This window comes from Triturus cristatus, chromosome 5_2, assembly GCF_964204655.1.
Source record: "Triturus cristatus chromosome 5_2, aTriCri1.1, whole genome shotgun sequence".
Taxonomy (NCBI): domain Eukaryota; kingdom Metazoa; phylum Chordata; class Amphibia; order Caudata; family Salamandridae; genus Triturus; species Triturus cristatus.
In genome coordinates, this window is record NC_140588.1 from 698,485,106 (window position 1) to 698,503,126 (window position 18,021).

General features: G+C 43.6%; 1 protein-coding gene across 1 annotated transcript in view; it reads right to left on the reverse strand.

Moving 5' to 3' along the window:
* The window catches only part of ZDHHC9 (zDHHC palmitoyltransferase 9), a 267,624-nt gene that overhangs the window by 124,841 nt on the left and 124,762 nt on the right, over positions 1–18,021 (reverse strand). The window contains exons 4-5 of the mRNA XM_085607769.1: positions 17,468–17,626; positions 5,569–5,706 (exon numbers count right to left, since the gene is read on the reverse strand). Coding sequence (XP_085463895.1) covers positions 5,569–5,706; positions 17,468–17,626 — 297 coding nt within the window. The remainder of the gene's footprint in view (positions 1–5,568; positions 5,707–17,467; positions 17,627–18,021) is intronic.

The following is an 18,021-nucleotide window of genomic DNA, read 5'->3' on the forward strand; positions in this document are numbered from 1 at the left end:
AAACCAATTTGGATTGCAAAGCATCTGTATTTGCGGACTCAACACACCTACAAGCTTGTCCCAGCATCCAGCATAAATGGACTTCAAAGACTGACACGTGATAACAAGGATGTCACCGAAACTTCCGTTTGAATCTGAAATGCAGTGAAGTGCCACTGCTCAAACTTCATGCATGGAGGAGTATAATGCGCTGTTTCAGTTGCAGTGCCCTGTTGCTGTGACAGACTATCCTCCTAGAGTGGCAATCTGGTCAGGGGGCAGACTATCATGCCCAGAAGGTACGGGTACTACACTCTTCTGAATATCTGGAGCCAGTAGGATGACTTGGGCCTGGTTGCACCTGATCTTCAAAACTATGGCCAGAGAAGGCAATGGTGGGAAGCTGTGCAGGAGTCCAGTGTTGAACACCAGCCAGAACACGTCTTCTAGCAAATGTTTTTGCAGGAACTCCAACCCACAAATGTTTTTGACACTGCACATTTGATGGTGGCAAAAGTATTTTGCCAGGGTTCCCCTCCCCTTCAACCCCACTGCAGGAAGATACCCTGTGCCACCTTGGAATGCATACGCAATTTGTGATCCACCAGGCGCAACTGTTGAGCTCATCCACCCTGGCATTGAAGAATCCCACCAGGTCACAGTTCGGGATATGCCCCGATGCTCTGGCCAACTTCAGGAGGTGCATAGACTCTTGGCCCCGGACCCAGAACACCACTCCATCCTGCTTGTTGCAGTATCATATTGTGGGGATATTGTCTGGAGAACTTGAACCAGCCTCTGCCCTTGATGGACAGCATCAAAGTCTTCACCAACAGACATATGGCCCGCAACTTCAACAAATTGCTATATAGCAGTTTCTGCTGAATATCAGAGACCCCTGTCCTGTACCTTACCCCTGGCCAAAGGGGAGCAGAGCAAACTGAAAATGCTCCTTTCCTATAGTAAACTGAATGGAATGTCTGTATAACAGCAGGGACTGCTATGAAAATGTGCGTCCTACGGGTGCACACAGACTCTGGGCCAGCATGAGCATTAGGAATTTGTCTTTCCATAGTAAGGCAATCTCCTTCTTTGGCACAAGGAAACACGTCCTTTTTTCAGAGTCCGGAACACTCTGAAGGGCTCCTTTGGAGAGGAAAGCTTTTATCCCCTGCACTAAAATAGACAGGTACTCCTTTGAGAGCTAGTCAGGTGTGGAAGGTAGGTGCCGTGGGGCAAAAAGCAATGGTAGGGTATAACCATGCTGAAAAAAAGATTGCCACCCTGGGAGAAAGTACTGGATTCTGCCTCCCAAAGGGTGGTTGTGAGTCTGAAGGTAAGCTACAGCAGCTTGGAGGCTGTTTCCGCAGAGAAGATGGGGGAGTAGGTAGTGGGAGGGGGGGTGGAGACTAATGCCTCAGATAACTTGTGTGCTGCCTGCCAGATCCATCTCCTCAGCCATGAAAAGTCTGGGGCAACTGTATAGGTGGGTGGGAAGATGGGCATTGCCTGTAGACCACCAACCTGGATTAGCCTTGGAATTACCTGACCTAGCGAGGAAACTGTCTGGTAAGGCTTGAAAGACAGCATGCTATGGCACAAATTTCCTTCTAGCTTACAATGGGCAAATCAGCTTCGTCACTGAATAGACATGAGCCAGCAAATGGCCCATCTATAAAAGGAGGCATTTAAGTCTCTTGAGAAACCTATGGATCACTTCCACACATGGTAATGAAGCACCATACTGGTGCCAGGTGCCCATCCTACACAATCCGTAGTATCAAGGCCAGCCGCAAATCATTTATTTGGATGCATCGTGAATGGTTCAAGCCAAGAAAGTCCAAGTTATTCCAGGGCTGGCGGCAAGCTCTCGCTGATCATGTACCAGAAGGCGTGCGTATATCAACCCAATAAACAAACAGCATGGGCTGAAGTCAAAGTTAGGCTAACCTTGGAGAACGTTGGTTTCCCCCAGACACCTTAATCCTCTTCAACACAGTTCTCGGGAATGTTGCAGGGAATGAATCTTGCAGGTAGAAGCCGGGGCCACCAGACTCTTTGAAGCAGGATGATGTGTAAGGAAATCAGGGTCACCAGGAGCTGGTCTTTGGCACCTGGCCACCTGCCTACTCACCGGTGTGTATGAACAAGGTTTGGATCACGTGCCCATTAAGTAAGGACTTCACTGAACAGAAGCAGAGCCAAGGATGATGCTTGCCTAGGATGCAAAAACTCAGTAGTCTTTACTGCAACTGAAGACAGTTTTAGATCCTGGACCTCAACTGCTCATCTAATTATCCATTATTTGGCTGGGTCCAAACTGGGGTGGCGTAGTGGGCAAAAGAACGATGGATTTAACCCAGGTCTTTTGACTGGGGGAGAATGTTTGCATTGTCAGCATTCCGTCCATCATTTGTTTGCTGTAACATCTAATTATCACAGCAAAGGAAGCCATCTCTTCCAAGGAGGGCCCTAGAGGCAAATTCAACCCCGTATCAGGGCAAGTACCAAGTCCACTGGCATCCTGTAATTCAATGTAAAGGCTCATCATCATAATGGTAAGAGTAAATCATCCCCATCCCCACTACCGTCATCTGAGTGGTGGCAAGCTCTGGGTAGAGCCTAAAAGATGGAGGAGCCCCTGAGGAAGCTGTAACATAGGATCAGACTTAAGCTGTATGGGGACCAGGTGTACAATTGGGGATGTAGACAGTGAACGCATTCAGGAATCAAAGTAGGTCTCTGATTCATTATTAGCAACAGCACCGCAGAGGCAATTCGACTGGTAGCCCCCGAAGAAACATAGGGCCTCAAGGCACACCAAAGGGAGTCGAAAGAGTGGTAAAGAGACACAGTATGGCCTCAATAAAGGCCTCAACTTGTGCAGCATTGCTGATCGCCTAGGATGCATCAAGACCAACAGAGGCATCAACTCCTCAATTGAAAATGTGGAGCGAGATCAAATGGCACCCTTACAACTTCTATTTTGAAAGAGAGTAGCGGGAAGGGATCGAATCCTGCTTCGCTTTCTTCCGCATCGACTTTGACTTACTGGAGGACTTCGTCAGGGAAGGAGACTTCTCGCATAAGTGGCCTCAGGAGTGGGTCCATGCCCTCTACTTGGAGTGGGACCTAAGCAAGGTCCATGACTTTCCTGTGTCCAGCGATATACACCTTTGTGGTCTCAAATCCCCTTCGGGGTACATGAGCATGCAGTCACTGCCTGACTTGGAGTTGTGCCCCGAATCCAAGCACCAAAGAAACCTCATATCGGTCAATGAGCAACCAAAGTTTTCAGCACTCAAGGCATGGTTTGAAGCCTTTAAATTTAGGAGGGGGCATCGTTGCCTTGCACACTTGATTTCATTTTGGGATTCATCAAATACAGACAAGAGTGGGATCTGTATTGAAAGGAAAGCAAGTAACCTACGACAGCATGCAGGGGGACACTCTTATTTGTGGCTCAGATCAGTCACTTTTGGAGTGAAACGAACAGCGGTGCACGGGAGCACTGCTATGCTACAAAAAGCTTACAGAGCCAGTCTGGCGCCTGGGTGATATTCCAAAGGTCAGGAATCTGTGGTTAGAAATAGAACACCTAGTACACACCTACCAACAAACATATAGACGCAGTTTCTCTCAGATTAATTGCCTAATACCTACCCATGAAGAATGCCCAATGTGTTTTATTTATCAATGTCATAAATTAAAAGAGCAATCCCACTAAAAAACTGATTTATTTTAAAGCAAATGTGAGAATCTGATTACTTGAGTCCTAGGCAAACAAGCACTCCCTTTTGGCACTGAACTTTCTCAAGGTTCCAAGCAATCCAAGGCTTACCTTGCAAGGTGATATATGTATGTTAGTCAATTATAATATAGGACACTAAAATACACCTTAGTAACATTGTCTAAGCATTACTTTGAAATGTAGTAATTTGTTCTTGTGCATAAGTATTATTTTTTCTTCAAAGAATGAACAAAGAAAGCCAGAAAACTTTAGCTTCTTCCTGGCCATCAATACAATCCCAACACTATTAAATGCGTTTAACCGCTAAGTGCACCCAAAAAACATTGTTGTGGGGCCTATGGACAAGTCATCCAATCTAAAGTGTTTGCAAAGCCCAAGTGAGAGCTTGAGAACATCACAGCCTGCATTTCACGCAAAAGGATCAGGAAAACAGCAGTACCTAAATCGGTCTCAAAGGTACATCAAATGTCACATGTTAGAGATGTTACACTTTAAGAGGCAACGATCTTTCCCAGAAGCAATTCTGGCTGCAGGAGCTGGGTTTCTGTACAAACCAAGAAAGGTCTCACCCAAACCTGGCAAGCAAAACTGTGTTCTGGAGTGAAAAGTCCATATCTGGCGACAAGACACTTTCTACTGAATCCCCACAGGCTAGTCCATTGTGGTTAATAGACAGCCTTCCCACTAAGTACAGGTAAAAAGGACTGTCCCTTTACTAAAATGACGCCATAAATAAAGTTAACTACTCAGAGACAGTACCCTCTGTGCTGGAATTAACAAAAAAAAAAAAAAAACTCCCCAGAAGGGTGCAGGCCATTCCGAACTCAGCGGCTAGAAGCACCCTTATCCTCCCATGCCATACCTGCATCACACCACACCACACCTGAAGGAGCTCCACTGGCTCAATTCAAATTCCTCACCACACTTTCAAGGCACTATACAACACTGGCCCAGCATACCTCAACAATGGCATCTGCTTTCACAAACATTCTAGACACATCCACTCGTCCAGACTTTTTGCACACATTCCACGCATACGGAAAACCAGATCTGGTGGTCTATCCATCCTCTAAATGGCTCATCAAGTGTGGAATGACCTACAGCTACACATAAGAGCATTGAATTCCGCAAGAAGCTGAAGACCTGTCTTTTCCAGTAGTCCCAGTAAGCCCTAGGTGTGGCTAGAATCACACCTGCTCAGTGCTAGGATACCCTCTTGGGTGACAGTGCACTCTATATATATGCACAACAAAACAGCAGCAGTAGTAGTCACTGTCCAAAAAGGGGGCACATTTTGGGCGTCCCAACAAAGAAAGCCTCATGGTCAATTCATATAGCCCTTAGTGGATTCACTTCTCTTCAGCTTACGAGGGAGAAAATCAATAGTTATCAGAAAAATGGCATTGAACAGCACAGCTGCGCAAAGTTATGCATGGACTCCATTCCAACGGCCAATACCAAACTTTAGTCCCCTGTGTTCACATGTCAAAAGTGAGGACTTTAGTTCATTCGGGAATGTATGCTGCAAGTTGCGTTCATTAAGCTAAAGCTACAAATGGATATGTAATATAACATATCAGGTTTCCAGTGTAACCCATAGACCTACGGGATTCACATGTGAATCAACAGTTAACACACATGTGCACATTTCTCAGGAACAAAATACTATATGCTGGACTTCAGAAAAATGGAGCAGAGGTAACATGTTGCATGAATTCCATCAATTAGGTTAAATTACACCAGCGACCGCACTTTCAGTTTCAAATGCTTAGCTGCTATAGCACCATCGGCCAACAGATTGTTTGGCTCAGTGCAGAAATACAGAAAATAAAACTTACTCAGGGCAACGTATACAATGTTGAAGGCAAAGATGTAGATGGTGAGGAAGGAAAGGGAGAGGATGAAGAGGTAGAAGTAACGATAATTCCTTTTGCCAACGCAGTTCCCAACCCATGGACAATGGTGATCAAAGCGTTCTGTAAGAGAAAGAAAAACATCAACAGAATGCAAAACGCAGTCAACTGCAGTGTAACAAAGACACCTGCAATATGCTAGCCTGGTTTGGCAATTAGTAGCCCTCTCTTCTTACAGTGTGCACAGTAAGTGAGTGCATTGTACATTGAGCTCATGAGTAACAAATTAATGTTATATACAAAACACCCTGCAATATTGGTTTTGTTAAATAAAACTTGTCTTTTAAATCAATAAATATACATAGGAACCCTTATTCCTGCTAGTCATCAGGATGTTCTGTGGCACAGATACTGGAGGTCAATTTAATAACTATAGTTAAAGACAAATTGTGGATGGGTCTGAAAGACTACACTAACCCTATGTAACAAAAAAGGATATTGCACTGTGAGAGTTTTGAGTTTTATTCAGAGTGGGCTGTGAAAGAAAGGTTTGTTCTTCTCAAAATGTCATCAATAAAATGTCTGCTCTGCTAAGATTTCTCTCTCCGTAGCCATGTTAGGGTATGTCTGTCAGACTCTCTTGGTCGCAGGGGTACATAGTGTTTGTTGGCCGTCCAAAATGACTGTATCCACAGTCAGCAACCGAGATGCAGCTTAAATGATCTCTCATTGTGTACAGATCATGTGTTAATTCATATAGTCTAGTGCGGCACCTCCCAACCGGGAAGTGTCCCTCAATGTGCACTGCCTGGGTCCAAAATGGCAAGTTTTATCAAAAATCCAAATGTTCTAAAACATCGACCCAAAATGCAATGTGGGGAGATCAAGATATTCCATAGAAATTCAATCTTTCTTGGGATGTGGGATGCGACAGTATTTGGGCTCCATGTTGGCAAGCACCCAGGGAAACCTACTCCCAGACTTTTATAACAAGCACTTGCAATGCAATAGGTCTCGCATTCATAAGAGTTTGAGCTATTGGCATTGTAAAATTACAATGCCTTTTATTTATGTTTTGGTTTTAAAACAAATAAAAGGCATTGTCATTTACAAAGTCAGTATCATAACCTCGCATAAAAGCAGTGTGCGGCGTGCAGCAGTCTGCGGCGTGCAGCAGTCTGCGGCAGTGTGCGGCGTGCAGCAGTGTGCGGCGTGCAGCAGTGTGCGGCGTGCAGCAGTGTGTAATGCAGCAGTGTGTGGCGTGGTTTGTAAACAACAAGAAAAGCGGACATCAAAGGGAGGGAACGAGCGTATGGGGTGCGAGTTATAACGAAAGTTAATTGTTGTAAGAGGGGATGCAAGAAGTGAGGCCAAGCGCGCGCTGGCGAAAGCAGTCTGCTGCTTTCAAGTCCGATGCCAGATGCCAGCTTCGCGCTTGAATGCCTCACATGCACTGGTCATAAACCGCATTCCTAAGGTCTTGTGCCCCTTACTAAATCTCTCTGAATGCGTGAGGCGGCGCACGCGAAGGAAGTAGCTGGTGGCAAATGGAATGCGCGTGGTTGTGCGCGTAACCGCCACCCGATCCGCCTGGGAAGCCTTTGGGAGCATTTTCGGAAGCCCCTACAGAAGTCTCGCTGAGCGATCGCTTACGCGATAGCCAGGCAAGACCTAAAAACGGGACACCTGGGGAAGCCCAAGGAAGTGTGGCTTGAGTGAATACCTCCACATATTTCTAATGCCAAATCTGACTCAAAGGAGCTTTTTAAAACTGTCATTAAACTCTCTAACCCTAGGAAGCCCAATGGTCCAATCGCACCCAATTTCTGCAATACGGTGGCGGCATTTTTTAAATCTAAAGTGGAAATCATTTTTTCCTCTCTATCAGACATGATTAATAAAAATGATGAGGTTTTAGAGACCAACATCCCCCCTCCCCTGGTTAACACATTAGATCACTTTATTCCTCTGAATTTAGAGGAAACTAAGGATCTTATGAATAATATCAAATCAGGTGCGCCCAGCGATCCCTGCCCCACCTGGATGATCAAACAGGTGGCAGATATTTCCTGCAGGGCCCTCACACCCCTCTTCAATAATATATTTCAAACGGCCACTTTTCCTACCCTATGGAAAAAGGCCTCAGTACTTCCTCTTCTAAAGAAACAATCCTTGGACCCCAAAGATCCATCTAACTATCGCCCCATCTCCAGACTCCCTCTACCAGCGAAAATGCTCGAAAGAGCTATGAACAGACAACTCAGCAATTTTCTTCAGTTGAATGATTCTCTTGATCACTCACAACATGGTTTCAGACCAAATAATAGCACGGAGCTGGCGCTCATTAAAACAACAGAGGAGATTAGAGAAACCTTGGACAAAGGAGGAAGTGCTATGCTAATCCTTTTAGATCTATCCGCGGCCTTTGACACCGTGCATCACGAAATTTTGTTAAATCGGCTGTCAAAGACCGGGATAACAGGACAAGCCTGGAAGCTCCTGGAGTCCTTCCTAAAAGACAGGCTTCAAACAGTCGAATTAAACGACACTACATCTGAAGCTTTTTCTTTGCCATGTGGGGTGCCGCAAGGCTCCTCACTAAGCCCCACCCTCTTTAATGTTTATGTGGCCCCCTTAGCCGGTATCATCAGGTCATTCGGCTTCCAGCTTACCTCCTACGCCGATGACACGCAAATTGTGCTATCGGTAAGGGAGGGGGCTGAGAACGAAACAGGCAATCGCTTCTCGAATTGTATGCTATCCATTTCCAGGTGGATGTCAGCTAACTGTCTTAAGCTGAACTCGGCTAAAACAGAAGTGGTGAGGTTTGGCAATAACCTCCGGATGTGGACTCCTGACTGGTGGCCTGATTCACTAGGCCTCTGCCCCATTCCCTGTAGGAAGGCAAAAAACCTGGGAGTGATGATTGACGATAAACTCAATATGGGCGACCAGGTGAGCAGTGTCACTTCAGGCTGTTCCTTTGTACTTAGAATGATTAGGAAAATCAGGCCCTATCTGACTGAGGGATGCCTTCGCACTGTAGTGACCGCACTCATACTATCCCGACTTGACTATTGTAACAGTCTTTATTTGAATATGCAGTTACAATATCAAAACAGGCTGCAGGTCATCCAAAACGCTGCAGCCAGACTCCTGACTCGAACCCCTAGATGGGTATCAGTTAAAGACTAGTTGAAAAAACTGCACTGGCTCCCCATCCATATTAGAGCCAGGTTCAAGGCCTCGTGTATTGTGTTCAGAGCCTTGAACGGGACAGCTCCCGAATTTCTCAAAAATAAGTTCTCCTGGTATAGACCAGGTAGAACGCTCAGATCATCTGGAGCCAAGCGGGTAAAAGTTCCTTACATAAACAAGGTAAATTGGGGAGGAAGGAGCTTTACCTATGCAGCCGCTAAAGTCTGGAATGGATTGCCGTTCACACTGAGAAATGCTTCAGATCTCACCTCCTTTAGGAAGACTCTCAAAACCTGGTTCTTTTCCGAGTTCTAATTCTTCACGTCAGCGCAGGCTTTTCAGTGTTTAGCGCCAGGACACCGCAAGGTAATCGTGCGCTCTATAAACTATTATAACATAACATAACATATTCTTACTGAGATTGACCAGAAAATGTCAAACTTCAGCAAAAAGTAGTTATCCATACTTTTCTGAAAGGAAAAGTTTTAGAATCTGCAGTCCTACCACCTAGAGTTCCTACACTTGCCCCAAAAAATGTTTTAGCCCATTTGAGCGGCCTATCACCCACAACATAAATGGGCCAAAAATGCAACATGGAAAGATCAAGATATTTCCTTGGAATTGCAAACATTCTGGGTATATAGGTGATCCAGCAGAAACATTTGCTCTACCACTAAACTATCCGTTCTGTGAATTTCTACTGAACACAGATTTACACTATACCTATAGAGGCATTAGTCCTCGGATTAATCTTTCTTGGTCGTAGTGAGGGGTGAGACTTCAGGATGTCCAAACCACAGTTAGCCACACAAGGAGGACCATTAATTAGTGGCCAACTCGCAAGTTCGATATGCGGTTTAAATAAATTACTCTCAGAACCACTGTAAATAATAAATTATTGCAATGGTAGACCAAACATCTTGAAGTTCAGTCCAACCAGACTTGTACATACTAAGAGTTCTGCAGTGGCAACACAGAACAGAAGAAGCAGAACTTGATGCACTTAAAATAATCTACGACTCTCTCAATTACGCAACTAGAATCGATACTAAATAGCACAGTTTAAAGAAACGCAATAACAGACTTGGGCAAATTTAGATAAATTGGTCATTGTATTAATGAAGCAAAATCAACACATACAATCAACATTTTCAGTAGCTCAGTTAGAATGCCAACATGCAGTATAAAATTACACATTTAGTCAAAGTATTCCAAAGAGGTTGGATTAAGCAGATTCCCACTACCAATGAAGTCAGGAGGATGGTTAAAAGAACAAGCATTTGCAATGCAATAGGTCTCGCATTTATAAGAGTTTGAGCTATTGGCATTGTAAAATTACAATGCCTTTTATTTAGGTTTTGGTTTTAAAACAAATAAAAGGCATTTTCATTTACAATGTCAGTAGCATAACCTCACATATAAGCAGTGGGGGGCGTGCAGCAGTGGGGGGCGTGTAGCAGTGTGCGGCATGGTTTGAAAACAAGAAAAGCGGACATCAAAGGAAGGGTGGGAGGGAACGAGCATATGGGGTGTGAGTTATAACGAAAGTTAATTGTTGTAAGAGGGGATGCAGGAAGTGAGGCAGAGCGCGCGCTGGCGAAAGCAGTCTGCTGCTTTCAAGTCCGATGCCAGATGCCAGCTTCGCGCTTGAATGCCTCACATGCACTGGCCATAAACCGCATTCCTAAGGTCTTGTGACCCTTACTAAATCTCTCTGAATGCGTGAGGCGGCGCACGCGCAGGAAGTAGCTGGTGGCAAATGGAATGCACGTGGTTGTGCGCGTAACTGCCACCCGATCCGCCAGGGAAGCCTTTGGGAGCATTTTCTGAAGCCCCTACAGAAGTCTCGCTGAGCGATCGCTTACGTGATAGCCAGGCGAGACCTAAAAAACCTCATTCTGGAAAAGGGGTCAAAGGATCAAGTTAATGTCCTGTAGAGAAAGGACCATGAACACGGGGGAAAAAACAAAAATCAGGAAAGTTCCGATTTAGTATCTCACAATCTATTCAAAAGACTTCAGTAAGCAAGTTCATTGGAAAAGAAGTGTCAGAGCATTGGGTTTAGGTTGTTGGCAAGGAGACCAAGTCGATCTGCAATTTCAGCAGCAGCTGAAAGCATTCCAAGTCATTGAGCAAAATTAGTTAAAAAAAAAAAAAAAAAGCGCTCTTTCCTCTTCACTCCAATCTAATCCTCATCCTTCACACCTCCTCCTTTGGGGAAATTGTCTTTATAGTATAGATGATGCAGTTATGACATCAGCGATCGGACCACAGTAGCCTGTCCAGTTTGACAGGTATAATTTGCTACTCCAGCATTGTTTCCCAAGCTAGTAATGAGAAACCACAATATTTGCCAGGCTCACAGGCTAGTTACAAAAAGAATAATGTATTTGTAGCTCCTTCATGGGTACAGTGTAAGGATCGTCTCCCATCAAAGAAAAAAAAAAAAAACACAAGGAGACACACACACACACCCCAACCCACCCCAACACCCACCCACCCACCCCAGCCATCAACACACCCACCCACACAGCCCAAGCAGGAACATTTCAATGCATTAGAGTACTCTTCTTTTGGTGAATCAACTCACTATTAACTATTCAGACCATAAGCAATTCAACTCTTTCGGAAAAATAGTTGTCAGTAATTATTATATCAAAATTTACGATCCTAAATATGACCTCCTCATACGAACAGTGGCAACATGTAAAATAATTTTAAAAATCATTAAAACAAATTTACATTAATATATGTTCTTTATGATGTTAGGTACTTCTACTAAGTTTCAAACATGCAACAAGTATCAACATTGATTTGCACAAATGTTTGTGAAAACACTCTGCAATTGAAATGAATAGAAATGCTAAATTTTTCATTAGTCTTCATAACATTATTTGATTAATCCTACTGTTTAACACACAAGATGGACGGAATGTTGCACATTGGCAAAACATCCACCCCCAGTCACAGATCTGGGTTTAATCCATCGTTATTTTGCTCACCACGCCACCCCAGTTCAGACATGACCATATGCAAATCAGTCTTGACCCTGTGCCTCATGGGAACAGTCCAGCCCGAACTGCCAAGCCATGTCTTCCCTGGACCGGAATCAAGCATCCTAGGACCGGTTTCGGCCAGGATAGCTGGACTCCAGTGTTTCTAGATAATCAAGCGCGCTTTTATGGTGCCGATAATGCAACGTTTTCTCCATTTCTATGATGTTTCGTCAACTTGTGTAAGGTACAAGTTATTTTAGTGTCAAATCTAGTATACATGTTGTGTAAAGAATAATCGAGATCTACACTGTTATAGGTAACAGCAGTGTTTGGTCTCATGGACAGTCAGCACCGAGGGAAATCAGACATTTCTAAAAACTACCGGGGAACGTTCAGGGTGATGGGGCATGCATGGAACCAACTTTTCCTTACACAGAAGGTAATCAACTTAACATTTTGGCTCAAAGTAAAACCATTTTTTTTAAACACTTCTGGGAGGGAAAGTCCTGGAATCAGCGGTGACTGACAAATTCCTACCATCCAGCATTTCCACACTTCTCCCAATAAAAACGGTATGCCACCCCAGACCTATTGCTCAAAACAGAAATCAGTCAAAACTTGGACCTTGTTAAGTCAGCATGGTGTCAATGCGATTGTCACATTGTCACAATGTTGGCACTCTCCACGGATGCGTTTTGTCCACCCACACGTGAGGGAGGTAGTATTTTCATTAGAAGAGCAGGAACACATGATGGTGGGACTTTTGTCATGGGCATGATGTGCCAGTGATTTCTGTCATGAACTTTGAGAAAATTGTGTTTTGGCCCCATACTTTGATGCTCGCAGTTTTTTTCTGGGTGAATCAACACCCTGGGCTCCATACCAAAACACACCACCCTGGATTTTCCCAGGGTGCTAGGTTTCAGAAATGCCCTCGGTTAGTGGGGCTCCCTGGGTGCCAGTTTCCCAAAAGCCCAAATAGCACAGCCATTCCCCAAGGCAAGTGAGATTAATTTGGGGTGCATTTTGGCATAGTTTTGACCGTTGGTCTGGTAAAAACAGGTAAACCAAGTTTGTCCCCCTGGGGGCAGAAATCCAGTGCCATGCTCTTATAAAACTATTACGACTGCATTCATTGGCTTACCTAGACATGACATTCCAATGTTGAGCGACATAACTACAAAGAATGTTTGAATAGCACCCCCACCATTAATTAGGCCCACCAAATGGTTGTTGAAGGCCAAATCGACATTTATTTTTGCAGATACACATTTTAAGCTGCCTTCTATTAGAAAAAGCAAGATTCAACTATAAATGTGTGATTGAGGTCAGTAAAAAACTGGTACGATGCAAACTGGATGGATCTCCTAGAAATGTGTAGAAGACAAAAAAAAAAAAAAGATAAACTGCTTTCTGGCAGATTATTGCACACGGCAGTCGTCATAGGAACACAACAGATAATTATATATTTATCCCCAAGTCTGGATTGAACACTTCACTAACTCATTCAAAAGGTAACGCTGCAGGCACGCCAGTACATATTGACTGAGGGCCCCATTCACCTATATCAGCCTCTGTCAGTGATATTCCTCCTTTCTCACTGACTGACACCATGAATGCTTTGAAGTTGCTACAATTATGAAAAGCAGCAGGCCCTGACAAAGTCCGGGGGACCTTTATTGCTCTGACTGAGATGGAAGTATGGGGTCCTTACATAAACCTGCTGTCCAACAGAATAACTGCTGGAGCGAGCATTGCTGACCCCTTGAACGGGGCAGAAATTAACCCATCTTTAAGGAAGGTGATAGAGGAGTAACTGGGAACTATAGACCTATCAGTCTACTGGGTCATCTTCACAAAATATTTGCTAAACAACCCCTATTAATATTCTTGAATGGATGAGCAAGAGACAGGCTTTATCGTCTTATCAAGCCAGTTTTAGAGAGAAAACCAGCACTATCGATCAAGTCTTATTTGCTGGAGTTATTTTATTGAATAATAAAAAGGAGGGAAGAAAAGACCCTATATGTGACACTTGTAGGCTTGAGAGCTGCATTTGACTTTGTCCCTAGAAACAAACTTTGGGACACTTTAAAGTTGATGGGTATCCCAGAGTATCTATTAGATACTCTAATTCAACTTCATGAACCTAACTACGCTCATGTGAGCTGGGGCAAACTTGAGTTTTCTGATCACACACAGGGTACTAAAATGGTGCGTTTTGGCTCCCACATTGTTTTCCCTACATATTAATAACCCCATTGACTTTTTAAACAACTGTGCCCATGATGCACCCAAATTAGACAAGCCTGTTTCAGCACTCCTATTTGCTGATGTAAATCATGCACCCCAATGGGACTACACAACCTTCTAAATAAATGTAATGGTTTCAGTGCTAAGGGGCCTGGAGATTAATGTTTCTAGAACCAAATACATGACGTTAAGACCACCCAAGTCTTTTAAGGGGTGGTACGAGGCTGGGGGGCGGGGCGTCATGAGTGATTGGGTCAATCAATCTGGTTACCTCGGGATTAAAGTGGACAATCTGTTTCGGTGGAATGTCCAAGTTAAGAAGAGTAGCGCAATGTTGACCCATAAAGCAGCAGCAGTCAGTAAAATGCATAGTGCCACAATGGGTAGATCCAGATCACCATCCATTTAGGTTTATGGAGTCAAGGACCGGCCTTCCATGCTATATGGTGCGGAAATTTGGAGAATGGTTAATTCAATAAATCTAACTTGGAAGGAGACTTTTTAAAACCATTACTTCATTTACCACAAAGCACCCAGTCATTACCACTCTACTATGACCTTGGCCTAAAAAGGGTTGGGGATTTAGCAGCCCTCAAACCATTACTTTTCTGGGTAAGACTATGGTCTACACCATAATTATCATTGTATAGGCATAGCGTCCAAGAGATTGACATTAGGCAAGGCTTTAACCTTGCTGTAGCTTTTCCATGTAAAATCATTGTTGGAAGCTTTGGGACTAAAAATTGTGTGGCATGATACAGCAACTATTTCTAGAGCCACTAATGGGGTTTTAAAGGCTGCCTCTTGGAACCAGTTTTTGGAACAATGTCATCAATCTATGAGAAGTGACACCCACACTGATGGAATTTCTGGCTCATAAACCCTTGCACCGTTTAGAAGCCTACATGGACGACAAAGAACCACAACAGGCCAAATTCCTGTATGACAAATTCAGACTTGGAACTCCATTTACTAATAGGTTTACATCCAAATGGAAGCATGGTGGTACCTCTACTGAAATTTATGGATTAGTAATGTGGAAACTTGGACCATATTTTATTCTTTTGTCCCGAGTATAAGCACACAAGAATAAAATGGATAAGATCTCTGCTTTAATACGGGTTTTCAGCATTTTCTTATTGCTTTGAGTGCACTTCGGTCTGATTTCATTGCGCCGATTGTTTTTGGTCTTAGCAAGTTTTTATATGTGGTGTGGCTTTGTAGTAAGCAGTTAGGGCTCCTATTTTAAAATGTTGGTATAATATATATAAAAAAATCTGAAGGTCACCCATTTGTTATTCTGCATATTCATATATAATGATTTTATGTATTTAACCCCTTCAGTGCCCATGACGAGCTGGACTCGTCATGGGCCGCGGTGGCGCTGTGCCCATGACGAGTCCAGCTCGTCATAGACCCCGCCCGCTAATGCAACGGCCGGCACAGGGCGGGGAAAGGGGCGGGCACTGAAGGGGTTAACCGTTTTGAATGTATGTTTGTGAACACCCTAAATAAACAATGCTTGATCATTGCCATTTTCCACGATCGGAGCCTGCTTCTCACAAATGGTCACAGGGTATTTCACGGGTAATGGAAGCAGACCAGATCTATAGGGTTAGTTGCCCACTGTGATATTTCTTTAGTGTAGGTAATTTGCACCTTGGTTAATCTGCAAAGCAGCTTTAGGGTTCCAATTTTTACTTCCACAGGAAATATTTTCAATATTTTCATTAAAGAACTTTGAAAGTTTCAGAAAGAAAAGCACTGGCTGGGCATGAATTTATTGAGGCATTATGTGTGCTGCGATATTTTGAGTTTCTAGCCCACAGCACCTCTCTGCCAGCCTTGGGAGTGCTCTACAATTTAATTTTCAGAGGCGAGCGGTAAAAGGGGCATTTGGTCCCAATTTGAGGGTCTTGGATACAGAGGTCACCACAAGTAAAACGACTGTCATTTACTCAATTGAGACCAAGTAACCATCAGGTCCCTGGGACATGTCAAACTAAAATTCTTCAATACAAAAGTAAGGGGTTTTACATTGTAACCTCGCTGATAAACAATAGGGAAGAATATTCTCATTGTTTGCAAACACCACAGTAAGGAGTTTTTATATTGTGAACTATGTGACCAATACAATAAAATCTCTCCCAGGAGCCACTCAAAGTTCATTTAAGGAAACATCCTAATATTCTATCTTCAGAAGGGTCATCAGAACCCAGTTATTCAAGATGCATCTGGGATGACAAAAACCAAACACCCACCCCCTCCATGTTTCACCTTGCGCCTTCAAGTAAACCTATATATTATGAGCTCTTAACCCCTTCCATGCTGCGCGAATTCCGCCGCTGTGCTGACGGTTTCTTGCGCGGGCGTGGTCATGACGGAACGGTTCCGTCATGAGCACAGCTCAACCGTGGCTCATGACGGAACCGTTCCGTCATGAGCACCGAAGGGGTTAAATGTTCTCGTTGCTTCTGTATCTCGGACTCCAGTTTGTATTATAATTGCCTTAAAATGGGTCTTTCGTGAATGTCATCACAATAGATTTCAAACCATCAGCAGACGTAATCTAACAAAGAAGCATTCTAGAATTCTTATTGTTTGCGATTACAAGGGATGAGCACTTTCTCTTTACCGGACCACCCCTTTAAACTACGTTTTACATTGAATTTCTGGTCCCTACCGAATCTTTGGGATCCTACCTCCCTGCAAGCCTCCCTTTCGCTACCCACTGCTTGATTATCTGTAATACACTGAAATAGGTTGTTACGCATTACACATGATATTACCACTCTGCACAGTTGCACTACTGATAAATGATCAATACAATAAATATGCAAATACAGACAGTCTGAACAAAGTTAGTTTGAGCTCTGAACTGCAGGCTTGTTTCTTTTACATCTTCAATTATCAATATTTAAATTTGTCTTCAATGATTAAAGTATCTTTAAATTGTGTTGTTACCAACTACTGAGAAGAGCAGGTTAGTTTACAAGAACAAGCTTGGAAATGGTTGATGAACTTAGCTTTACCTGTAGTTTGTTGGCTATGGGTACCACCTTGTATGACAAACTGCACAGTGATCAGCACATATACAGTATGGTTGAAATGAAATAACTATTTTCATTCTACATACCTGACTCCTAATGAACTCTATTCAAGCTCACTAAAAAAGTAACGTTTGCCCAGACGCATAGCAGTAGGGCGGCAATGAGCTTTCTATATGCCACCCGATGTTGCAATGTTTCAACAGTAAGGATAAACTTTAAAGGATTTGCATATAGACATAAATCTTCTAACTTTCTCCAATCTTTACCCTTATTAAATAAGCTGTGAACACTTTGCCACTCAACAGGTGGAAACAAATAATTCTCCGACGCGGAATAGTGGGGCAACCAATGGAAAACACAAGTACGATTATCATCTTAATTGCTCACCAACACAGTTATCACAGATGCTACAGTGGGACGCACGAGGTGGGCGGAAGATCTTGCATGTGTAACAGTACTTGAGCTTGACAATCTGATTGTTGATTTCCACATTTTTAATACGTGGAGGTGGACGCTGACCTTGAGGAACATTCCCGTTTGCTGCCTCTGAAAAACACAAGAAAGCACAGTTTATTTACCTAAATGAAGAACATTATCTCCCCGTGTGCTACAATCAAATCTAGTTCCACAATACTGCTATCAGAAAAAGGATTACTGTCAACTAGCCAGAAGTAAATGTTTACTTTAAGACCGGCCTGAAGCCAAAGTCCACCGTTGTTTTCTTCTAGAAGGAAGGACCTTGACCCTAGAGACTGCCACGAAAACGCTACCAACGGATAAGAAAAAGGTCATTCACAGTGTGCTAACTAGGCTTCAAAGAATCGGTTTTATAAAAAAATGCAGTCACTTGGTAGGAGCATGAGGACATGGGAGACGAAAAGAGCACGTCCGCATTTCTTTCTCACAATGAGCAGTATAACGCATGTCGCCACAAGAGAACC